The 26625-nt window shown below is 46.3% G+C and overlaps 1 protein-coding gene across 2 annotated transcripts; it reads right to left on the bottom strand.

Annotated features, from left to right (window-relative positions):
• Positions 1–447: 447 nt before the first annotated feature.
• Positions 448–20209, bottom strand: LOC119449600 (dehydrodolichyl diphosphate synthase complex subunit nus1-like). 2 transcript variants are annotated; one of them, XM_049665328.1, is made up of 6 exons: positions 19969–20209; positions 12536–12889; positions 5614–5721; positions 4537–4728; positions 2827–2929; positions 448–873 (listed from the first exon to the last, which is right to left on the bottom strand). In XM_049665328.1, the coding sequence occupies exons 2-6, from the start codon at positions 12882–12884 to the stop codon at positions 783–785; spliced, it is 843 nt and encodes a 280-aa protein (XP_049521285.1). In that variant the 5' UTR covers positions 12885–12889; positions 19969–20209; the 3' UTR covers positions 448–782. The 2 variants fall into 2 exon arrangements, with proteins under 2 accessions (XP_049521285.1, XP_037568740.1); XM_037712812.2 differs by lacking the exon at positions 19969–20209 and adding an exon at positions 18064–18320 and having other exon boundaries at positions 467–873.
• Positions 20210–26625: the final 6416 nt, after the last annotated feature.

Below are 26625 nucleotides of genomic sequence, written 5' to 3'. Positions count from 1 at the left end.
CAATTTCACTGTACTATCAGTTTCATCTCCTATATCAGCACACAACAACGGGAAAACGTGCAATCGCACGTGCTCGACTAGAGCGTAGTTGTCTCGACGCTCGCTCGCTTTTTGTACATATTATTGCCCGGAAATTGCGATCCGAAATTTTCACCGAAGGCGCCGCGTCTATGGAGAACACAAATACCGAAACAAGCCCGTAATTTCTGTCCCTAAATGTGAGACCGACGATTATTCGGTATGTTGCGAATTCATGATAATGGACGTTAAGGGGTTAAAGTCACTGTCAACGTCGGCTTGCACTTATACGCTAACAACCAACGCACTGCTGAAAGTAATCAGTTTATGTAGATTATTAAGTGATGAAGGTGCGAAAGAATAACGAAACGAACGAAAAAAAAAAAATAAAGGTTAATCCTTACGTTGGTAACTTCTGCTAAATTATAGAAAGAATTGCAGGTGGCAGCACTTGTCCTCCACCTTGTTCGTTTATTGTCTTTTTTTTTTTTTTTTTTGTCAAACACCTCAGCTTCCAGCTGCAGCAATGATCGACGATGTGGTCAGATGTGATGCAATAACATGACGCAGTGTTGGCAGGTGGATGCATCGTCTTCTTGGTGTTGACGTTTCAAGTGTCGGTGCATCAAGGGCCGTTTCCTGGACACGTATGACAACATTCACCGCCGGCTAATTGCGTCGCGCTGCCTCTTGGAGTCATTAGAAAAAAACATGACGGAATGCGCTGGACGTTAACTCTGTGGCCAGGAGACGACAACGCTCGTTCACTTGCCAAAACGCTTCTCTATTTTGTTGTACGTTTCCAGGGCTTCAATGAATTCGGACAGCAGCACATTCCTGTGGCTACCCAGGTCCCTGTGTCGAGAGCAGGAAAGGGTAAAGAAAAGAAAAATGAGCCGGCACAAGATTTGTGTCAGGGTAGTCGCGTCGAGACAAAGGAAATCTTGCATAAAGTATTTCAACCTACCCGGGAACTTTAAAATTTGTGTAAATCCCCAAGCTCTGGAGGGACGAGAGGGATAGCATGATTTTTGAAAACCTTGCTCTGAGCACACATTTGTTTGTGGCGTAGATGCGCACTTTGTTAGCAATGACTTGAATTTAGACGCAGCACACATAATTGGAGCAGCAGATACTCGCATGCAGTACATTGTTTTCAGACTCGCACTGTGACCTTTATCCAGCGACCATTGCTTTCGCGGATTTTACCTGCTTCAGGAAGTACACCGAATAAAACGTCCTCGAAGCAAGTACCCCTCTGGCATATATATATATGGCGTCTTGTGCTGCTATAAGGAGGCACACGTTTGATCACAATTAGTTTTACGCATACGTTTTTCTTTTTTGTTTTTTTTACTCTTTCAACCCACCTTTTAACATCGCTCAAGCATTTTAGTTAACAGAATTTATTTTTCGTAAAACAAGACTCATCAATCGTAAAATCGCAGAACGCGTTGAAATCCGCAAACTTTACGAGAAATTCGGGAGAGTTGGCAAGTATGCCAGTGAAGGAAGTGGACGAGCAGCTATGCGCAATAACTATTTCTTAATGCTTATTCGAAACTTCGTCGCGTTGGGATTCCGTGCACATACTCGAAGTGGCGACCCTCATGATATTGGAACGTTGTAGTGACGACGTGAAGAACCAGTACCACTAGCCGCGTTTACATGAATGCGACAGTAGCGTATCGAATTTGCTAGCGTAATACGGTAACACTATGCGACAGCTTTTATATGTGGCGCATCCACCTACGTCCGAAGCAACTTGTTTCCGACGAGCGCGTTTCGCCAGTCGGAGTGGAGGAGAGCTCGCGCCGGTAGCCGTCTCACTTTCAACTCTCTCCCTCGATGCGACACGCCAACGTTTACATGCCCCGCATGAGTCGACTTATCCGCCTCGATATGTGTCTTCTCCTGGCGCATTAATGCTAATTCGCCTTTATAGCGCATTGCCGCCGTATACATGGATGCGATGCGATGCGTCACTTGTCGCATTGATTCATGTAAACGCGGCTACTGCTAGAAGTGTGAATTACGAATCTAGCTCTCCACTGGACGAACTTGTGCCCAGAAAGGGAAGCAACAGTCAAATACTAAGGATAGCGGCCAGCCCGGTCGTCGAATCTGATCTCTCGGTTCTAATAAATATTGTAAATAAATAAATTTCCCACTTGTGCTTCCAAGTTTTATTTCGTGTCAGCCTGGGCACAGCTGAACGTTATTGTTTATCTTTTCCTTTTCTTCTTACTAGTCATTTGTGCTTGGCTCTTATTGACCCCTTGTTTTGTTCTGTAGACAATTCCAAATTACACGTTACTAACCTGCACTTTGTTATGTATTTGTGTTTGCCTATATTTGTATATGTAATAGTTTATGCCGTTAGGCGAGCTTTCGAAAAAAAAAAGAAAGTTAATATTCCCCCATACACTAATGCACCACGCGGGCGCTGTAGGTATTGTAAATAAATAAATAAATCGATCTGGTAAATTAATTCACGCGAGCAATCGCTATAGTACCCGCCACGTCGATTCGAGAATGCACAACACTGTACTTGTCACATGTGCACTCTGATTAAGCACGCCTTCTTGTCATCGAAATCGCGATAACGTTATCGAAGTTTTGGGCACAGAAAAAAGCGCCTCATGCGCTCGAGCGATAACCCAATGACAGCGGCGGTTTAACGTAAACCGCGACACGCTATACACTGTTAAAAGATGAGTGCGCACAGCCTGTACAGGAGGATTCTTTCGTCGTAACTTTGCCTTAGCAAAGCTGCAGCGACGAACTTTGACGCCGCGGTGCACTCACAGTATTTCGCTGTAGTTGATGTGCCACGCCGGGTAGCCCAGAACGGAGCCCCATCCTCCGAAACGCATGGCAAGCTGCGGCTCCGGCATTCCCCTGTATTCGGCTGCGGGACGAAAAAAAGACCGAAAAAGAAAAATGGCGAAACAATAAGCTGAAAGAGACTATCAACAAAAAGAAAGAATATCACTGCCGTAGCCGTACACAAACTCCAAGCTGACTTCCAACACAGAGCCGGTAAAACGCCACGTTAGGAACAAAAATTTCGAATTACTAGCTTAACAAAAAAGAAAAAAAGAAAGAAAGGAAAGGAAATTAAAAAAAGAAGAAAACGCGCTACGCTTAGAAAAAGAAGCAAAACGCGTAAAAAGAAGAAAAACGCGAAAGTTATCTATTTGGGTGAGGTTATACGCAAGACAACCTTTGTTTTATAATCATTGATATACATATACGTTTCAAAGCAAAAATGCGGGACTCTGTCTGTTCTTTGATTAGCATTTGAAACCACCGCCCAGAAACGACCGTAAAGCTTCGCTGTAAATAGCTGCACGGGGAAAAGTGTTGAAAAACGCAATTTCAACACATTATATTGTTACTGCCGGAGGGTAATGTTATGAGCCACCTATCCAGCGGACGAAAATGAAGTTGTTGCATAGCAGACGAGAAAGAGGACGATCTGTGCCCCGGCCCACCACCTTTGTTGCTGTGGTGCCACTCGCTGCCACAGTGTAAATATTGTATATATATATATATATATATATATATATATATATATATATATATATATATATGTGTGTGTGTGTGTGTGTGTGTGTGTGTGTGTGTGTGTGTGTGTGTGTGTGTGTGTGTGTTACTTGTACTTACGAAGTCAATAAAAGACAAATGATGATAAATTAATGGAAATTACACTGGATGAAAAAACAACTTGCCGCAGGTGGGGAATATATGTATATAAACGCCCACTTCGCCAGTATCGGTGGTCCTCCTTAATGGAACTCTTCCGCTTCGTCTAGCAACTTGCGATTGTGCCGCATGTGTGCACTTGAGTGCAACTGCGCTGCCTTAACGCAACAGCCAGCTCGCTATCTAATGCAACTGCGGCGAAGTTCTTTAATCACAAATAAACTGAAAGAGCACTTGCTCATTCATCTTGTTCATGTGCATTGATCGCTTAACAATAAACATATGCGGAACACACTGAGTACTGAGGGGGGCAGCACGCACAAAAAAAAAAAAAAGATGACACAATGAGACTACGTTTATGTCGTCTCTTTCTTCTTCTTTGTGTTCGTCCAGACTAAACTTCGAGTCATGACAAATTCACGGCATACGAGGTCTGCTCGTAACTTTCGCTAATCACAAACTTCCTTGAACGGTATACGGGATGCACCATGCACATACCACGTGTGGATTAACGCAGCTGCGTTGCGAAAAAAAAAAAAAAACATACCGGACACCTCCTGCTAGGCAGATTCGATAAGCGCAAGCACACTGCGGTCATTAGTATCTAGTCTGCAAACTGTCATTATTATTAGATAGGCTACAATTAACTGTCGCCCATCGCCAGGACTTTTGAGAAACGAGCTTAGCAAAGAGGACTTATGGAAACACTGTTGTGCGGTGGTGCTGCACGTGACTGCTGTGAGTGAGAGAGAGAGAGACTGTGCCAGGAAAACAGAAATTTGATGAAGAAGGAGGAAGCAGCAGCCTTACCCTTGATGTATTTGTCTAGCGTCTCCGTCGTGACGTCCTTGTCGTCGATGGTGCCGAGCTTGTAGTGGTCGCAGATTTTCCTGAATGCCGCGACGAGGCCGCCTTTGCCGTCGACCGGCGTCACCACGTACACGGGCAGGCCCGTGAACTCTTCCTCGCCACCTGCGCTGCACCTGTGGTCGTCCGCCTCGCCTGCAGCAATCGTAGCGCCATCCACTTTCAACGAGTACTTGTATACTTCACGGCTTGATTAACACTCTAGTCAAGTATGTGGATGAAAAAGGGGGGAGACCGTGAAGGACTTATGGACTTAGGGGTTTCCCGTTCTCCTGATCGAAGTGCGCTCGCAGATATATGGCAACGTTAAAGAGTGAAATAATGCAGCTATGGCATCATGTTTTACTATAATTAAACTAGGAAGTATCACTTATACGCATTACGAGAAATAACTTATACTCCGTCTCATAAACGCCGCTAACGTATGTGGGGCTTGAGAAATTGCCATAGTTTGCAGAATACGTATAGACTGGTGGAGACACACAGCCACGCCTAGCAATTTGTACAGTGACTGCCGCAAAACCACTCTTAACTGATCGAAAAATTATCCCGCGAAGCTTCGTGCCGGTGTCAGCGGTGCTCGCGCGAGAATATTTCGAGTGGTTCTCAGTGCTCCCGTTGGTCCAGTGGACAGTCATATATCCCTAACAGTACGCACGAATACCATGTATGTGATTCGCATGCACCGTTGGCGCGATCGCTCCCGCGTCCGTATTCGGCCAATGAAAACGCAGGTTCACACTTCGCGGAAAAGCACTAAGTTTGTACGCGTTCTCTCTGTGACTGGATTTCACGGCTCGCAACTTAATTAGCACTGTGTAGCCCTGGTAAAGTGAGACTTGCATACAAACCTTCCGTGAACGGGCGCTAATTAACAGATTCCTGTTGCAAACGCCACGCGCAAGTCTGACGCACGCATTGTGAAATTCAACCTCAAGTCCACCCCTACTTATTGATGAAAATGTAGACGCAATACTCAGAGGGTGGAAGGATTGAAGAGGCGACAACGATGTTCAAAACCTTCGGGTCTTGCCACGACGAACTCGACGGCGCTCTTCTTGTAGCGGGCATCTACGAGCGTGTTCTTCATGATTTCCTTGAGCCTGTCCAAATTGTGCAGCAATGTTCCTGGAACATGGACGGGTGGCATATGTTAACGATGACGGCATCATATCATGTCTGACATTGCAATTTCGAAGGTAAAAGCTGAAAGTATACGATTACAACTTAGATATTGCGAGCACGTCGGTTGTCTTACGCACACGTAACAGAAGGCTAGCCCCTTTAGTCCCCCCCCCCCCCACCTCCCCCTCTATAGATCTGTTGGGTGCTTCCCGCGCACCTCTTTGCTCGATGTTCATCAAAGCGACGCATTTTTAGTGAGAGAAGACAAACCTTCAAATAGCCGTGCTTTTGTGACTTTTTAAATGTAGTTAGTCGTGCTTGACAATGGTGTTTTTTTTTTTTTTTTTTTTTTTTTTTTTTTTTTTTTTTACATGCATGCAGTTTGCTAACGGAGCATCACCGTTCATTGAGTTCACGGAGCAGTTCACTCGAGCAAACCTCTTATTCGTGCACTGCATTTTATTTTTATTTAATTGCTTACTTTGCCATACGAAGAACAACGATAAACACCGATACGATACACACAAATGTGTTACATACAGTGATCAACATGTGTTACAACAGTGATCAACATGGGTGCTGTAGAACATGTTTAACATTTACTTTAGTGTATGCAATGCGTGCAGAGGAAAACTTAACACGGGGCACATTATAGCTACGCTATAATTGCTTAGTTCTAACCACTTAAGGATGCACGGAATTTGTGAGAAACTTCAAGAAACCGCATACGCGATTGTTATTTTACGTTCTTAATGTAGCCTTCGGAACATTTCCGAACAACAACAACAACAAAAAAGACTGAACAAAATAAAAATAATTATTTTCGATTCTACGCCTTTTTCGCCATTATTTATAGGCTTTCCCGTTCCGAAAGGAATAAAAGGTGGCTGCCCGGCGATCGCTTTGGCACTGGCTACTCGGAGCTGCCGTGGACAGTCAATTTTTCTGCGTATAATAAAAAAGTTTTGCGCGGCGTATCAATTTGTCGATCCATCTCCGCACGTATGCGACATCGCTCTGCCAACTCTTCTTCGCTGAGGATCCGTTGTAGCGGCATTTGAAAGCTACCGTTGCACCCTGGCGCGATTTTCGACTTGCCACCGCAAGCCAAGCAAGGGGAAGCGTACCAATCACAGACGCCGGCAGCGCCTTCCTGATCCGGTTACCTACTTTCACTGCGCTATATCAGACCCACCGAAACCCTCTCGACTTCTGCGCGCTCCTCGCCTCTTGTCAGCCCATCAGATAAGCAAAACGTGTCACGGAAGGAATGCCATTTGCTTTCGGAGCAAAGATAAGCTACCTCCTATAAACGAGGAGAGCGTTTGATTGGGCTGCCCGAAAGACGCTGCCGGTCACCACCCGATGCTTGCGTCGGCAGTTGCGTAAATTTGACGTCAGGAGTTTGGGATAAAATCATAACGAAATAATTTTAGGTGATACGCCTTCTGCTCTCAATTATAGACAAGGGTAAAACGTTCACTCTCTCGATGTTCTCTACTTTACTAAATAAAATGTGCTTTTAATATTAAAATGGTGCCTTGATAGCAAGAAAAGATTCAGAAAACTGTGATTGCAAGAAACATTTAAGTTAGTCTTATATGCATTGTCGCAATTAATTGCGACAATGCATATAATGCATGTAATGTAATGTTCCTAGTGTTCTCTGGAAATATTTCAAATATGCATTGGTATTGGATGTATTAATACGTAACTAATTAAGTAAATTGCTCTGAATAAATTAAGAATTAATAATCCACAAATGCATGAAGCCATGAAAGTATATAGCATTGTGTTATTTCAAAGCATCATTGCTGGGTGCTCAATTATCTTTTGCTGCACCTTATATACCGCTCTGAGCATCGATCGACCCGTCCCGATTAAAAGCCGAATTTTCAAAAACGAATCGGACGATTTTCAGTACCTTTAATTTCCAAACGAACACTCTGTGCCCTGGTCATAAATGTGGCGCACGAAAATGTATACCATGTGACCCAGATAACGTAAGCCAAGTTGGTCAAAAAAAAAAAAAAAAAAAGAGAGAAAACATTGAAAATGCATGGTCAAAGATACGATCTTAACACCGGCGGTGTTTGACCGTCAGAAGTATGATGACCGAACACCTTAGGTCTTAAGATCTTGCACCATATTTTTCTAATTTTATTCTTTTTTTCATTCACCAGTTTGGCTAACGTTATAGCTGGGACACACGGTACACAGTGGTTAACAAAAACGCATGATACTTTGTATTTTGGGTCCTCTGAGCTAAACTGCTCAAAAAGATGGCGCTGCGTTATGCCAGACCGCTGCAGCTTAAGGTAATAGCCTCTTGAATACTCGCTGCCATGTTATGTTATTCGCGCCGCAAATTCCATCCATGGTGCACACAACTTGCGTATTCCAAAGATGTCGGCAATATTTCACCCTGTTCTCGCTATGCTCGTCCACGCCTTTTTTTCGCTCACACAATTAGCCACAAAAACAAAGATAAAAACACAAAATGTGTGTCGGCATGTAACCAAGTGATTTGTGGAAGATTTCGAAATGCTTTCGTTGCTCAAGCTTTCAAGAATCACATCCACATACTAACTAAATTTCTAAGCTTCCGCAACAAACAAAATTGCATACTTCTAGAGACAGGGCCAGGCAAGTAAATTTAACTTCGTGAGCACATTTCCAATGTAGACATAACATACACATGTGTAGCCGATGCATGAGCCCAAACGTAAACGACGTTGCAAGAGTATAGCTGTCTCTGCAGGGGCTGTCGAGGCCTGCGTACGATTTACATACACGTCGTATGCGCATACATTCCGCCTCACCTCATCCGCACCCAGCATTGGAATGGCTGTGACGAGGCGCGACCGCGGTCAGTGGTTTGACTCCTAGGAGCACGAGGCAACGAAAACCACTGCCGAGGGACAGGCAGCCACTTGCCGGCTTATATCGCTCAGCTTACAAGTCGAGGAAATGGCGCTGAGAGCCGCCAGCTGTAGATGCGGCGTCGCCGCAAGGTAATCAACGAAACGAATGGTTGCAATACCGGAAAGGCGCGCCGTTCTTTTACTTTGCATTCAAGTTTTACAGCCATTTGTGATCGGTGAGGCACCGCACTACATAGGTTGGCGATCCCAGTCCGTAAACACAGAATTGCCGTAGCAAATGACGCCGTAAACAGTGACGTTTCACTTCGTGAAGGCGGGTTACGCGCAAGCGTATGGACGCGGGGAACATGCACAGCGAACACCGCGGCGTCGAAGCACAAAAGCAGGGCGCGAACCAACGTTTATCTATAAACGTTGGCGCGAACGCGGTCGCGGTCCCGGGGACACTACGCTGATTAGGGAGCCTCGATGTCCGCGAAAGCGGCGGCGCTGGCATCGAGGCACCCTTAGGCACCCTGGCATTGATTCCAGTGACTCCAGCAATGATTCCATTGATTCCAGCAATTTTTCCTGTGACTCTAGCATTGATCTCGACGGTGCGACGCCTGGTGTGCCACAGGGAAAGCGCATATTGCTGCACGTGCAAAGAACAGAAGCCGCGAACATGTACAGCGAGCACCGCGGCGTCGAAGTACAAACGGAAAGGGTACGAACGCGGCGATTCTCCTTTCCACCTCCAGGCGCCTTCCTCCTCCGGCGCTCGCTTCCCTCGCGGGGACAGACATAATCTCGCCGATTTGACAGATCCACGCTTGCGCGTAAAATGCCTGCGCGCAGGTAAGATAAATTTTAATGATAATTGGAGAAGTTAGTCGACCGAAAGGCTTGGCATGCTACTGCAGGTTTGAGAGATCACAAGAGGTGCAAAAGGAGAGAAAAGATAGGAAAGAGAAACGCGCACGCATCCACTCGCACGCGAACTCGGAAATGTAGGAAACAGTGAGCACCATGAAATGAACAAAGTGGAGCTTCATGGAACCGTCAATGAACAAAATGTTATTCATAGCTGTCCCTTTGCCTGCAGCTGCAGCGCACACCCTGTTTGACATTATATATATCTATATGAGCAAAATAGAGATAAGCTAAGTATTTAGTGGAGCAATATAATGTCTTGGTAGTATATGACTGTAATGTCAGCTTTCCGTAGCCATTGACGGTGTCTTTTTTTTTTTTTTTTTTTTTTAGTCACACGTTCTTTTACACACCATTGTCTTTCCAAGCCGTTCAGCTTTAACAACTGAGGAATGGACAATGAGCATGGTGCAACGAAGCAACCCGAAATTTCTGGTTCATCTAGGGGAAAACTTTATCAGAAGTACTCCATATGCTTCGGCAAGTGTGCGGAGATGACCCCCTGTCACGCACACGTGTGTTTGAGTAGCACAAAATGTTCAAAGAGGGCCGCGAGTAAATGTAAGATGATTCAAGGTGCGGGAGGCCTTAAACAAGCCAGAATGACGGTAACGTAGACCGTGTAAGGCAGATGTTGCGTGCTGATCGGCGGTTCACTGTTCTTTTTTTTTTTTTTTCGCTTGCTTTGCCACGCGGCATAACATCATAATGAGGTTAAATACAAGCGTGCAGACCCGTTTCATAGAGATACTGTAAAAGCGACTTATAAAATGCGTTGGCCATGATCCATCTATCATAGTCTTCTACTTGATCACTTTTCAACTTCACACTTTTAAGAACACTTTCTCGAGTTGTCTTTGCCCCAGGACACGTCCAATGTAGATGGTGGGCATCCGCTGCAGACGCAGGGGCAGAGCACTTCGGACACTGGGCAATGTGTTCGTTCGGTTGACCCCAAGCACAAGTGACGGCTGTGTAAGGGCCGCCCCGGCCCAACGTCTCCGGAGAGAGAGACTTCTTACACCCGCCGAGAAAGACTGTGGGGAAGGGAGCAGACACGCGGGGGGACGAGGGAACGCGTGTCACGCCGGAGGATGGATTTTCGGGCAATGAAAACAGAGCGGGGGTCAGAGGGAAGAGAAAGAGGAGGAGTTACGGGTGTCGAGAAAGAGTGAGCAATGCGATCCACCAGGTCATTGTTGTGGTCATGACCATGTGCCTGCACCCAGTGGACAGTAACGTTCACACCTGTAGAAGTTTGAATTTTGTGTAGATCTGCTCACAAATACGCAATGTTTCTGGCAAAGAGGAACATCGCCGTCCTAGAACGACCTCGCTATTCCCCTGAACTTGCCCCCTGTGACTTTCTTTATTCCTCAAGCTCAATAGAATTATCAAGAACATCCATTTTGAAGGCATGGATGTCATCCCAGAAGAATCCTTCCAGCAGTGCAAAGAGGCGTGGCATAGAAGGATCGAAATGTGTATTACACTGAAGGGGGATTACATTGAAGGGGACACCACGTAGTTCGCCGTTTCGCACAGAAATGAATTGTTGGTGACATCAGTCCCGTTACTTTTCAGACATACCTCGCATATAACAAAAGAAAGAAAAAAAAATAATAAGACAGCAATATATCTTAGAAACGCAGGTAATGAATTTTCCACAGGAAACCACAGTATCATATATTTTTGTTCACTACTGCATATATGTCAAGACAAAGTATTAGCAGAGAGAAGAAACTCAAACAGAGCAATTCAATCAAGAACAAAAACATGAAGAAGTTTCGTTAATATATCTCCTAAATGTAAGAGTGTCTACTACCTTACAGTTCGTTTTCATTACAAAGTACGGTGCATCGCATGTCGACTAAAGTTCTAATCAGTATGGGTGTGGAACGATGTTGCCCCCGACCGTGCACATGCAGTCTGAGAGAGACTGAATTATCTTACGTTTTCGCGCACTTTCTCAGTGGTAGCGAGTCGACAGCTGGAGAAATGACAAGTGGCACGATGCAATTCTTTGCCCACATGGCACACACACTCGTTCAGAATCGAGCGCCGAATAACGGGCGTAGTGCTGCTTTCCGGTGTATGCTACGCGAATCCCCCTGCACATGGGCTTTCTGACAGGTGTTCCGCAAGGTCGCGAGGAGGCCCTGCACTCGAAGAGTGCTGCACAAAAGCCCGGTCCTGACCTACACATCGCTCAAGCCAGCGGCGTCAGTTTATTAATACGTGTGTGCGCAGGCTCCGCAGCTGAGTGTCGATAGGCTGCAGAATTTCGTCACAAGCGAGGCCGCAGCTTCTCGTCTGACTGATGAAGTGAGCGAAGGGGTTGCACTTGGAGAAGCAATCGAAGTATATATATATGGAGAATCTGGCACAAAGGAAGCATGCAGGACAATGGAATACCACAATGCTCTTGTGTTTCATCCGTTGCGCCTCGCACCGCCATCTTGGTCAGCAGGGTGCACACCACCCTGCTTCTTTTTTTTTTTTATTCGTGTAGCTATTTTAGCATAAGAAGGCGAATAGCAGTCGTGGTGCAGTGGTTGGTCGTTCTTAGTTGGTGATGCGATTTGTCTGGTTAATGCCGATAACGAACGAGACTCTAGCCTTTTAAATATGTGCGGGGTTCCCAGAACCTTACAACCTTCTTAGAGGGACAAATTGACTAAATGTATTAACGGGTCAATTTAACAGACGCAGCGTCAATTCATCTGGTTTCACTACTCAATTACACAATACTGTCTTACTAGAAGTGACACCTCCTTATGTTCGTTTTTTTTTTTTTTTTTAAGTTATTAACTGAGCGTATACAACTACCATATTCTTGGCCTATTCCTCATGGTGGGTACGTGCCATGTTTTAAAGGCACGCCACCATTATCATCATTTGATAATAACTAGCCCACGACCGGCGCATTCTTTTGGAACTATATAAAGCTTAAGCTGTAATACTACTAACTATACTATCACACTCTGTTTACATCTAGGTGAGAACGGTGTATATCGCACCGTTAATGTCATAGGCGGACGCCGACTCGACTCCCAGCGCCAGGCACCAGAGGATGACCTTGGCCACAGCCTCGAGGTCGATCTTCTCTTCGAGGAAGAGCAGGCCCACGTGCCGGGGCTTGTCGGTGAGCTTGTGCGTCCGCTCCTTAATGACCACCACGGCGGCGTAGCCTGTGGCCGAATTGATTGCCGCGTGCTCGATGCGGTGGCGCCACTTGCGCAGCCAGCTCTTGGCCGTCATGTGCGCGAGCACGCAGTACTGGATGAGCAGCAACAGCGCGTAGCCGAACACACCGGCCACGGCCATTGCCAGATTACGAAGCGGCCGGCCGGGTACGTAGTCTCCCATATTTCCTGCGTGCGTCCGACGACGAACAGAGCAGGCAGGGAGATGCCGGTTGTAATAAAATACCAAAAATCTTAGCCTGGCACATCCACACACACACGCACGCACAGATAGGGAGAAAGAAAGGGAGAGAGAGTTACAGGCACTGCATAAAATCAGGCACAGCGGCCACGAATGCTCACTCATCGAAATCCATATTCCTATCGAACAGTACATCCCTATTGAAATACATGCGAAACGCATTTTTTTTTTAACACAACCGCTGTACTGACGTAAATAAATATAAAGAGGTGCAAACCTGCGGGGCCGGAGTGTCGAGTCTAAAAGAAAAACAAAAAGCTTTGATAGGAAGCAAGAACTGAGCAAAGGGAACAGGCTATTTAACGCTAACTCAAACAGGAAGACGGTAAGCCAACGGTCACTAAACCAACGTTCCTTTGCCTGCACGAGGAAGACGGAAGTGCTTTATGTAGAACGCTGGTTGATGATAGCCTAGTTTGTGGGAGTGGGCAAGCGATATTATGCTCAGCGTTCTCTTAGTGTCACAAAGTGGGTTCCAAGTGAAGGGTAAGGCAGTCGAGGGCAGCAACGACTTAGATGTAGTGGTGAGATTAGGGTCGGGATAATGTAACGATTCCGGCGCAAGTTGGAAAACGCTAGCGCAAGACAGGGGTAATTGGAGATCGCAGGGAGAGGCCTTCGTCCTGCAGTGGACATAAATATAAGCTGATGATGATGATGATGATGATGATGATGATGATGATGATGATGATGATGATGATGATGATGAATGTAACGATTCTATTCCGATGCTATTCCTTTTCACACATTTTCGGTGGTTGGAGCGACGCTCCGCCCACGTCATCACTGGGATCGGGTGGTTGTGAACGGTCTATAATAAGACAGGAATTGAATCGTGCGAGAGGAGTTCTTACGTTCTATACCAGTCCAGGAAATTATTAGGTATTGGGTGAGTTCCGTTAAAGCTCGATAGCAGTAGCCGGAAGTCTCGAGAAGGGGCCCTTGGAAGTCTCGAGAAGTGGGCTGGTGATGACGATGGATTGTATCTAAAATAATCCCAATATGGCGACACTGCTTTCAGAGTCAGTATGCGAGAATGGTCACAGCTGTAAGCATGCAGTAAGAATGGAGGATATTGAACGTTGAAACGGGACTATCGTTGGCCACACAAGACAACAAAAGCAGGGGAGGGTAGGAAGCATTTCTGGCCTGCTTGATGCAACAGAAAAAAAGGCAACGATTCATATATTAATTCGTATGACGTTAGGAGCGTCAAAGTGAAAAAAAAATGTATATGTGCGAATTCTAGGTAGTCGATCACGTGGTATATACAGGGTGTCCCAACTATCATGCACCAAGATTTTTAAAAAAACATGCAAATGCCACGTAGATGGACAGAACCATGCAAGCACTGTTGTTTACCGTTGCTTGGAGATACTCAAATTATTTTTTTACATTCCACCTAATTACATGATTAGTCTTAATTATTTAATCAATTTCTTAAATGCTATTATAATTAGATGAAAAGGGTCAATGCGAAAATTGCAGAGCAACATGAAAAATTCCCGATGCAGCTTTCTGTTAATCAATACGTGCTACATAAAACTGTTTTTCCAACTGTGAAAGAAGCCTGCGAATACACGCAAAATTGCCGCGCGACTGGCCGCTCCGTATACCACATCCGTGTACTGAACATGCAAGTATACGCTGGCTTCTGCAGGATATTGCCTTGCTCTATAGCATTATGGCGTCTTGATCGTACTCCTGCGCGCTCTGAGAGCGCTGGGCAACAGGAACTCTGATATGCACGTTCACTGCGAAAGCACGTCAACATCTGAGTTCGTGGCATTGTCATCGTTCCTGAATAGCGGTGCGTATAGTGACATAAATCGTAGCACAAGTGCAAGGGGACATGATGACATGTTGCTCGTATAGACACCGTTGAGACTCGTGTCTATCATAATCATCATAATCATCATCATCATCAACCTATATTTATGTTCTTGCAGGACGAAGGCCTCTCCCTGTGATCTCCAATTACCCCTGTCTTGCGCTAGCTGATTCCAACTTGCACCTGCAAATTTTCCAACTTCATCACCCCACCTAGTTTTCTGCCGTCCTCGATTGCGCTTCCCTTCTCTTGGTATCCATTCTGTAACCCTAGTGGTCCGCCGGTTATCCATCCTACGCATTACATGGCCTGCCAAGCTCCATTTCTTCCGCTTAATGTCAACTAGTATATCGGCTATCCCCGCTTGTTCTCTGATCCACACCGTTCTCTTCCTGTCTCTGAATGTTAGGCCTAACATTTTTCGTTCCATCGCTCTTTGTGCGGTCCTTAACTTGTTCTCGAGCTTCTTTGTTAACCTCCAAGTTTCTGCCCCATATGTTAGCACCGGTAGAATGCAATGATTGCACACTTTTCTTTTCAATTACAGTGGTAAGCTCCCAGTCAGGATTTGGCAATGCCTGCCATATGCACTCCAACCCAATTTTATTCTTCTGTAAATTTCTTTCTCATGATCAGGGTTCCCTTTGAGTAATTGACCTCATAGGTCGGAAGTGTGGGAGAACACTCACTCACACTCACTCACCATAATTTTTTCCAAGCCCCGCACTCACTCGCACTCGCACTCACGTCCACTCACACTCAGTGGCACTCACTCGCACTCGCACTCACCTCCACTCACACTCACTGGCACTCACTCGCACTCGCACTCACGCCTTTGAAATGAGTGCGAGTGAGTGTGAGTGAGTGCACTCATGAGTGAGTGCGCCGACCTATGATTGACCTAGACAAACGTACTCCTTTACAGACTCTAGAGGCTAACTGGCGATCCTGAATTTTTGTTCCCTTGCCAGGCTATTGAACATTATGTTTGTCTTCTGCATATTAATCTTCAACCCCACTCTTACACTTTCTCGGTTAAGGCCCTCAATCATTTGCTGTAATTCGTCCCCATTGTTGCTGAATAGGACGATGTCATCTGCAAACCGAAGGTTGCCGAGATATTCGCCGTTGATCCTCACTCCTATAGCCTTCCCAGTCTGAGAGCTTGAATACTTCTAAGCATGCAGTGAATAGCACTGGAGATATTGTGTTTCCTTGCTTGACCCCTTTCTTGATAGGTATCTTTCTACTTTTCTTGTGGAGAACCAAGGTTGCTGTGCAATCTTTATAGATATTTGCCAAAATATTCAAGTATGCCTCCTGTACTCCTTGATTACGCAATGCCTCTATGACTGCTGGTATCTCTACTGAATCAAATGCTTTTTCATTAGCTATGAAAGCCATATAGAGAGGTTGATTGTGCTCTGCAGATTTCTCTATTACCTGATTTATGACATGGATATAATCCATCGTAGAATATCCCTTCCTGAAGCCAGCTAGTTCTCTTGGTTGGCTGAAGTCAAGTATTGCTCTGATACTATTTGAAATTACCTTGGTGAATATTTTATACAATACTGAGAGCAAGCTAATGGGTCTATAATTCTTCAATTCTTTACCGTATAATGTTGGCGTTCTTCCAGCTTTTTGGTACACTTGAAGTCCTGAGGCATTGTGCATAAAGGGCCGCAAGCTTTTCAAGCATGATATCTCCTCCATCTTCGATTAAATCGGCTATTATTCCATCTTCTGCAGCAGCTTTTCCCCTGGTCATGTCTTTCAAGGCCATTCTAACTTCATCGCTAGTTACAGAAGGGGATTCTGTATCCTGTTCATCACTACTTCGAATGAAAGTAGCTTGGCTGCTCTGGGTACTGTACAGGTCAGTATAGAATTATTCTGCTGCTTTTACTATGTCATCGAAATTGCTGATGATGTTACATTGCGTGTGTCTATAGTGCTACCTCAATACTCACTTGTAGGTCGTTGTTCTTTCCTTTTCTTTTTTTTTTCAACCAGGGCAATCAGAGTATGCGCGCAGGTGTGCGACGCGCATGCATTTGATAGTGTTTTTCCAGATGCGTGCATGTAACAAAATAAATGAGTGAATAAAGTTGCTGCGGCGTCGAACCATCCTGATTAAACCCGACACTTCTAACTTATATCGTTCGAAAATTGGGTTTTACTGCGCAAGCGCTCTAAGGCTCAAATTGTTTACTCCTCAATGTTCGAACTGCCAGTACACAAGAATGGGTGCACGCTTGGGCTCATCAACACAACGGCAGGCCGCAGAATCCCCCTAGCGCAGTATACGCGCAAACTATAGTGATCAGTTTTATGAAATGAATAAATTACGAGCATTATACGGAAAGCTGCGCCATTAAGTTTACATCTTGGTCACCAGGCAACCTTCCGCACCAAGGGTGGCAGCGGCGTCAACACTTCGCCACCAGCTCAGACCACTGCAACAACGGTAAACACGACAGTGCTGGGCCTTGGAGCCCAGCAGAAGCAGTAAGTGTAAGAGAAAGTAAATTTTACTCGTCAATGCATTTGGCCACCAATGCATTTCTCCGCAAAGCTTGGGAATTAATATCTCGAAACTAGTGTCATCCTGAGAATTCGCTTAAAGTGGATCCGCCTTGCGAACTCCATGGCTACAATTTGAAAATCGCAATATGGGCCATAAGGTAATCAGTTGAAACTTTATTAGTGATTTTTTAAATAATTCGAATATGCATTTCAATTTGTTGTGCAAGTAATGTCCGGCTCTTAGAGTAGACCAGCTTATGAACTATAATTGTGCTATCTGCCACAGGCAACCTTTAAAAATTTTTGAAAGTGTTCGCTGAAACACCCGGTATATGTCATCTGAAACGCAAGACCGAGATTTGCAGATCCTCTCTTTCGTAAAGTCTACTTCGCGGGCGTACGGAGGTGGCAATTGTGGCAACGACCGATTCGACAATGGGACAATTGGTAAGGCCCTGGCGATTCGAGAAGTGCACTCATGCAAGAGAAGTATGATGAATCTGGTTTCGATGATTTCCGCAAAACTAACTGCGGTTCATGATTTTGGCAACCCTTCCGCTATGTTCTTGGTATTCTTCCTGCGACAGCCCTCGATAGGGGGCTCCCAGAAAATAGCGAGTCACGAAGCGCGTTAAGTAGTACGAGCTTTATAAATCCGACTCCCGGTATTTCTGTAATGACTACACAAGAAGCGGCGCCAATTCATTCATCGGCTCCTTGTTCAGCCCTGCTCACACTCACCTGCTCTGGCCCACGGTTCTCGTCGCTCTCTGTCTACGGGGAGCCGGCTGCAGCGCCGCAAAGTCGCGGTTATATGGCTGTCGCACCAACCGGCGAACTACACCACTGCTAATCCTCTGCCCGGCGCCGTCGACCGCCGGCTCCTGCAGCTGCGGCGGCTTCGCTCCCGCTCAACCGCTCTCCCACGAACGCTTTCCCGCAGAGAGACTGACTAGCGGAAAACGAAAGGGCGATAGCAAAAGCGTCCTTCGAAAGGGCAAAGCCGTCGTCCTAAACCAGGAGTACCGACGCGCCTGCTGTTTTGCCGTAGCTACGTACGTCAAGCAAATTTCGAGTACCCAGCACTGGGCCGGTGAGGTCAGCGGCATATGTGCCTGATGAGGCTGGTAAAACCTGTACAACTAGGCACTGCGCGCTAGGCGCTTGTGTGCGTGCGGATTTTATAAATTTGTAGGGGTTGCGAAACGGCAGCGATAGAAAGCAAAAGCGCAAATTGTGAGCGCCAAGCATGCGTGGACACGCCAGAAATGGGTCGCTTATTTAAAACAGGCGGCAGGAATAAAAGCGAACTAACGATTCACAAATCACCGAATCGTGGTGACCAAACGCGCTGTGGCGTAAGCCACAGACGCGAATTCCTTTGGCGCCAAGTTGCATTATAGAAATTGCGCACTTCACGTTTCGTCTTTTGCGGCGAGTGTCTACATAGCCACTCACATTGATACTGTAGCTGCTGGTACTATCCTGATCAGATTGTATGAATGGATAGGGGAAGTTGTGATGGTCACTTAATTCGTATGCGTTCCTTTATCACATTTAGCCTATGGAACTGTGGCATCCCTACGACATTGTCACTGATTTGTGCACAATTGGCAGAGCTATCAACAGAGAATGAATCACGGAAGTACTGACTGACAGCTGCCAAACGAGAGCTTTCCATCTTTCTCTGCAACACTGTTTTACTGCGATAGCAAGCATGAGTTGGAAATGTGCCGATCGCATTCATTCGTCCGTCTGTTCGTCCGTCTGCTCGTCCGCCACGCAAGCACGGTCACGTGAAGTAAACACATACTCTGGCAAAGCAACCACCGCGATACGACGACGAAGGTATGACGACGACGACACGATGAAGGCAAAATGACGACACTTCGCTGACTGACATTTATAAGAGAGTTATCACGTAGCCACAACCATATGAAGCTATAACATATAGGGATGCCAAGATAAGCATAGGGGAAATTATCTGTAGTTTTTAATTGTTGTGTAGAAATGATAAAAAGACATTTGCCGCCGGGGAGAGCCAAACACACACCCTTCGCTTCACGCGCGCACTTACCAATGCACTTACCAATTGTGCTACGGCGGCGGCTATTCCCACGTCAACATTCTTGGATCAGCTGCCTGCTCCTTTCTCACGCGACTCCATCGTCAAAAGGATGTTCCACATCCACTGCCATGGCCGTGAGTGGCACTGGCTAACACTCCCCAGGTTATATCTTGTACACGTACATAAACACCCTAGAATGTGGACGTGGGAACAGCCGCCGCCGTAGCGCAATTGGTAGTGTAACGCACGCGTAATGCGTAGGTTATGGGTTCGGATCCCATCGGCTGCAAGTTGTTTCTTCGTCCGCTTTCAAATCTCCTATTAGCTTCAAAAACTACAAAGAAATTCCCCTATGCTTTTCTTGGTCTCATTATCTGTTGGCTTCATACGTTTGTGGCTAACAAAAATCGGCCCGCTCGGGTCCCCTTTTCGGTGAAGATCACGTGGGACTAATTAAACGCATCGAGGAGTCGAGGGCTCACACTGCGTTCGTAGTCATCGAGTCAAGGGTATGAAAGAGTTGGCGGCTTTTTGTCTCTTACGGTATTTTCATATAGGCACCACGCCTCGATCCTTACCTGCTTGAGTGGCAGGGTGCCTCAGGCATTTCCCACATGGCGGCAGCTGTGGTAGGCCATAGCAGTCGAATGTCAAGACGCCACGAATGAGCTCTGCGATGAGGCACAGCTGGGCTAAGAAGCGTATTTCTTGCTCTTCCTTGGCACTTTCCGTGTGTGTCTTGGAAGTCTCCGCGCGTTCAGCTTTGAGGAACGCCGGTCCGGGACGCACCGTAAAGCTTGCTTGACAAACACGCTTGCTCGAGGAAGTCTAATAGTGGCCGCGAACAGTGCGAGGAAGGAAAAAAAAACAGAGTTCGCTTCCGGCAAAGCCTTCTACGCTGTGGAGGCAGCACGACACGTCTCGTGCCCCGCCTGGTAGCATCGCAACGTCCAGAAGCGAGGAGGCTAAGCGAGGAGGGAGCGACCACAAATCGGTTCAATCTCTCCGCGCGAATTTTAATGGCCGAAAATGTCGGCCACATGCGGCCGGCGTCAGAGGGGACCGGTGTGATAAGCGTTGGAGAGAGTATGGGTTATAAAATGAAACGGTGGGCCGCACACGTGTAAGGAATCGCTGTAGGCCATACCGCATGCACCAGTGTTCGCACGGCAGTACAACGAGACGAGGAAAGTGCTGGTTGTGTTGTCCTTCTTGATCATTTCAATTTCTTCAAATTCGGAAATAATGTATTTGTATAGTACTTCTTCATTGTGCGAACTGAATTATTAATACGAAAGCATTATATGGCTCATGAAGCGGAAAATCCGGCAGCGTGGCCGGAGATGCTACAAAAAGTCACGTGGTCACATAGAGAGACTGCGTGCCAGAGGATGCTTCCATTGGTGGAAGTGCACGCGACGCCACGTGCGCTTCCGCCAATGAGAGAGGAGTGGCTCCGACTTACGAACTAGTCACGTAGTCACAGAGACAGACCACGCCGGTGACCGGTCTATTATAGCGCCGCGCGTCGCGGCGCTGCCAGTCGGTGCGGTGATTTGGGTGAGTTCTATCGTGCAGTCCGATGGACGAACCTTCGACCTCTCAGTCAGTAGCTACGCCCGGCTTGTTTGGACGTCCACGCGAGTACGCGAACGAGGCCGTCGCAATGCTTTCGCATTCATCCACGTAGAGATACCTGACTGCCTTTCGAAATTTTGTATTTATCTGAAGAGTACGTACCTGGCGCTGAAGTAAAAGCCATTTATTGAACTAACGAACTAACGGTAATTTTTTCTTACACAACTGTATTTCGATTCGTCTTCTATTGAAATTCTTTCCTCGCGAAACCTCTTCCCTGCACACACTACCACACCGGAACGCTTCATTTCACATTTCCATGTGTCATTTCACTAACCGCGGTTGCATGAAGAGAATGCGGCACTTTCGGACAGTGGGCCGCTGTGTTGTGTGTGTTGTGTTGCAGCGCGTCGCTTGTGTGTCTGGAAAGCTCGCCTTTGGCGCTGAGGCACATTACGCAGTTTGGCTCACCACGTGATCCGCCGTTCTTACACGCCGAGGGTGAGACATTCCGTGCACACAACTAACCTTCCTTTCGTTTTCAGGTACTGGGTACAAACGGATAACTGCTGTTCCAATTTGGGCATGCACTTGTGTTCTCGACGCACAACTGCCCTCGACGATTGATGTCACTCGCGTGCATCCTGTGTGTTTCTCTTTTCCCTTCGTCTGCGCTGTTCGCCAGGCTCAGACCACGAGGTGCGACGCTGCGAGAACTGGCTAGCCATCATAATCCTTTGCGGAAAAAAAAAAACTAGTTAACTGGTCTAACTTCTGCTTGACCATAATGTAGGTCTCCCGGCCTATGACGCTTTTCCAACGATCGACGATCGTAAAAATAAGTCCTAACTCTTCCAACAGAACATATATTTTTCGGAGTTATGGTATAGCTTTCTATCTTTTTCTTAGAGTCGCGATCTGTTCTCGACATGCGTTCTGTACTTATCGCTTTCTCCGCCCCTAAGTGAAACCAAGCGATGCTGTGAAATGTATGGTGCCAGTCACTATAAAAGGTGGAATCTACAAAGATACGGTTATTGCTCCGAAATTTTCACGCATCAGCAGGTTTGCTTCTAGCCCTCGCTTTCCCGCTTGAAATATTACAGTAATAGTGAGTGCAGTATTATTCTTTTGGGTCAGTTTCCGTTGGCAAGTAAGCGTAAGTTCTGCACCAGGCTGGAGGTAAACACGGCACACGCAGGTCAGCATCACTTACGTAACAGTGCGCCTCACAACATTGCGGCACTGCGCCGCGAGCACTGTTCAAAAAAGTATGTCAGAATTTCCGTTTCCGAAATTCATCACCCTGCTAGCCGCTGAGTTGAGATGTCCAGATTGCAGAGAAATCGCACTATGTTCGGCATGGTTCACACGTATGCGATCCTATAGGATTGCATACGCGTGCACGCATGTATACATGTGTGTGCACACATGTATATGTATGTGTACAACGAGCACACATGTATACATGTGTGCTCATTGTCTGCATCACAGCTTCACTGTGCTCACCTGTCAGTGAGGGATGACACTGACTGGATTTTTCAAGCGAAGCTTGTATACGCTATAGCCTGCGCCGGCGATGTAACGCTAAAAAAAAAAAAAAAAAAAAAAAAAAAAAAAAAAACGGCTTCTATCAGAGCTGCACGGGTGCACTGCTCCCGCGTTCGTCGTCGTCGTCTGCTTCCACAGCGGGCTGCGTTGCTGCTAATCATTCCAGCGTAGAAGTTCACTTCTTTTTCAATATAGTTTATTTCTTCTTCTTCTGTCGTCGCAATGGGGAGGCCATGTTTTGAGGCAACAACAACAACGTTATGGCTGTGTGAGCCATTGCTTAGGGGGTATGAGCCATTCATTGTCTTACGTAACGGACAGATTAAATTTTGAAGAAATTTCATAGAAATCCACCCAGAATGAACGCGCTCGGGTAAGGGATCGTCGTCGACGTGCCGATTTTAGCGTGAGCGCTTCCGAAGCCCAGGCGAAACGCCAGCGAAGAGCCGCTGACCCCGAGTTGCGGGAGCGCGATGTTGAGGCCAAACGTCAGCGTCGTCTATCCCTCCAGGAACCCGACAACGGTGCTGCACGCCTCAGCAATGCTAGCGACATTGCAACTTCCCCGGTGCGACGGCCAGGTTTCAACGCGAGTTTCTCAACCAGACCTTCGGAGCCAGCTGCAGTGCGCGTGACCGGTTGTGGTTCGAGCATAACGTGGTACTCGTCAGAGAAATTCGTTCGGAGGAAGACTGAAGAAACACACTGCAAGCTTCGCTTACCACCATTTTCTCGTCAGGGGAAGGGCTACTAATTTTTCAGATGTGCCTTATATATACTGTCAATATCTAAACTGTAACACGTCTGATGTATGCCACGAGATGATTGCTGTGTGTGTATATACTCTGCATTATTACCGCACACCTACTCCCTCAACAGTTCTTGCGACAACAAATTTTGTTTACTTGAGAATGTTATTCAAGCGCACTATCAGGCCACACAACTTTACAAAAAACAACAAATCCGCCATGAGGCGGCGTGAAGCTTAACCGTACAAGAACTGGCGGGCGGTTCTGGTTTTCACTTTCGTACGTGGATATAGAAACCTAAATAGCGCTGGCTTGGACCATAGAATAAATCAAGCATTTTCTCTCCCTCTGTTCTATTCTTGCCAATACTGTCCTAATCGATTTGTGAACCAAATACATTTAACTCAGGTTATTACTGTATATAGGAGTCATGAGGGAGGTAGTGGCCGAATACTGCACCAGGAAGGCCAATTCCTGTTCTGGTGAGGGAATGACTTTGGTGAAGCTAGGCAGAAAACTAGGTGGGGTGATAAAGTTAGGAAATTTGCAGGTGCAAGGAATCCCACGGGCACCCACTTGTTCAAAAGGGTACAAGCGGACCCCGGCCGGGCGTTCGGCTTCCTTCAGGGGTGATACGCTTGGGAAAGGAGCCTGCGCCCTGAATTCCCGTCGAAACCAACGTGAGCACGGGGGTAAGACTGGGGTAATTGGAGATCGCAGGGAGAGGCCTTCGTCCTGCAGTGGACATAAATATAGTCTGATGATGATTGCTGTATGTTCCTCTTCGAAACACATGTACCCATGAGCATGATGTGGGTCTGTAGGTGTAAAAGAAGCACATAGACTTTTGCACTTGCGATGAATTCTTAGCTTTGGGCGACAAAGAACTCAGCAGATGAAAAAAAAAATGATAAATTTGATAACAGTGAGCCGACTGGTTCTTGGGTTAAGAAAGGCTTATACTTACAGCTATGAACAAACCACTGCTGCGATTTTAACTGTGGCCCTGCGTTTCATCGTTAATAAATTTCCTCGCTGTCAGCGCACCGGCCATCGGTTGTCAACACTGAAAATATGCGCATTGTGCACTTCCTGTCAGACAAAGATGCACTTTGTACGTCACGGCCACATGAAACATGTCACGCTCCTTGCTTTCGAGAAGCTAGTGCAATTAGTTACGCGCTCATATAAATAGATTACATTGCAGCAAAGAGCGTTAGGCTGAGCAACAGTCGATCACGGATGCGCAGGATCACCTTGGTGTCAATCTACCGTATGTACGTACGACCTGTCTTGGAATTCGGTTGTGTATTATACTCTGGGGCGCCTGCCTATAAGCTTCACCCTCGTGTTATTTTAGAAAAGCAGGCATTAGGACTTTGTTTAGGGCTACCTAAATTTGTTCTATTTCATATCTAGAAGCAAGAATTCCTTCTCTTATAACTCGGTTTAGCATACTTGCCGTACAAACATTTTTAAAGGCGTACGAATAACCAATAAGACGTTGCCAAACTGTGTTCATTTCTGAGCCTAGTATGTTTTGCGATGTACATTGGCTTCGAGTTCATACACCTCAAGTTATTTTTGTTCAAAGTCTTCTTGATCCGTTGAAGGTTAGAATCAGAGAGGTAAAGCCCATTTGCGACGGCGAAAATTCTCCTCACATACAATTTGACAATATTTTTCCAAGTAATGCCAAACACCGGCCTTACGGAATGTTAAGTGCCACTCTACAAGATTAGTTAAAGAAATCACAAACAAATGTGGCCGTAGCTACTGATGCCACGCAGAATTAAGAAAAATGTGGTGTTGGTTTATTCAGCCTTATTCTCGACTGGTCATTTTCCCTGCGGCTTCCAGACCTTTTCCAGAAATTTTTAGTGGTAATACTGGCACTGCGTAAATTAAGCCCATCAATAAATTGTGTAATTGTTGTAACAGATTTGTTGTCCTTGTGTACTTCACTTACAGCACCTAATGAATGTCAGGTGTTGCGAGTGTTTAAATCATCAGTACCTCAGCACTTGAGCAATATCCATTTGGTCTGGGCACCTGGGCATACAGGCCTATTGCTACATGAAACAGCAAATACACTGGCGAAGGCGTCGATAGCTGGCCCAGCGATTCAACTCCTCCCTACATCACCCTTGATCATAGCTGCAAGATTTCGGAGGCAAATGATGATGCGAGAATTCTCTGTACCATCTATAACAAATTCCGCGGATTTTAAACAGTTGTTATACCCCTGGAAAAGTAATCTATTTCAATCGAGAAAAATTGAAGTAAGTATTAGTAGGCTCCGCACGACGTCAGGGCCATATAAGGTTCGAGCAGACTCAGTTAAACGAACCGTAACCACTCGCCAACGCTGTGGCTAGCAGAATCGTTTTACCCGGAAACGTCTGTGATATCTTTCCTTTTTGGTTCACATTAGCGATTTCGCTGTACTGGAAAACTCGCTGTTATGATTCAACAAAAATAAAACAGGATGCAAAGTGACAGGCGTGCGGTTGAGGGCACATGTATTTATGGAACTTCTCTTCTTTTGCGGCTAGCTGGGAGCCCGTGTGATGGGTTGGGCGTCCTTCAGAACTCTCATGTAGTCTCTAAGGTGTCGCACTGTGTAGACCTGCGTCGCGAACGGTGCAGAGTTAGTGGAAAGAATAAAAAACTTGACTGCGCATTTTTTTTTTTTTTTTTTGTAGGCGCAGAATCGTTGCGTTGGGAGACTCCTTTGCTTCATAGAAAGCGCACAAAATGGAAAAGGAAGAAATGGAAAGAAAGTATACGGGGACGTCATGATCTCACTTGCCTCCAGCCTTCAACTCCCCATTTTCTCATCACACAGCACGACCGACACTTCCTAGTGGACTACGTCCACAATTGGCTGGAAAAGCTCATCAGCGGAGCGCTGGACTTAAGGCTCCGTAACATATTGTGGCACTTTTCAACAATAACGACGTTTTCGTTCATTCGGTGTAAATAAAGTGAGAAGCAGTGCAGTGAATATCTTCTCGTGTTGCACTATTTACGCAAATATAGCAAATATGCGGACACCTGAGGTGCCGCCGCCGTGCTGGCCTGGTATTGACGGCGCATTCGCGGCCCGCGCGCGGGGAACATGTTAGCAGGCCTCCAGAGACCCGCAGAGCGTTTGGCTGCAATAACGACGAAGCGGTGTATAGAAGCACCGTCACGCTCTGCCCGATCGTCTCTGCCGGATACAGGGCAGCGTTCTGCCTCCCGATGATGGCATGAGCGCTGTGCATTCCTGCTGAGGAGCTGTGTGCATACACTGGTATGGAGCGAAATGGATAGTAAACGTCAAGCTAAATATATCTAATTGTTTCATTGCAA

The sequence above is a fragment of the Dermacentor silvarum genome, chromosome 4 (genome assembly GCF_013339745.2).
Source record: "Dermacentor silvarum isolate Dsil-2018 chromosome 4, BIME_Dsil_1.4, whole genome shotgun sequence".
Lineage (NCBI taxonomy): Eukaryota > Metazoa > Arthropoda > Arachnida > Ixodida > Ixodidae > Dermacentor > Dermacentor silvarum.
The sequence above is the reverse complement of the archived record's forward strand: the minus strand, read 5'-3'. Positions and strand labels throughout refer to the sequence as shown.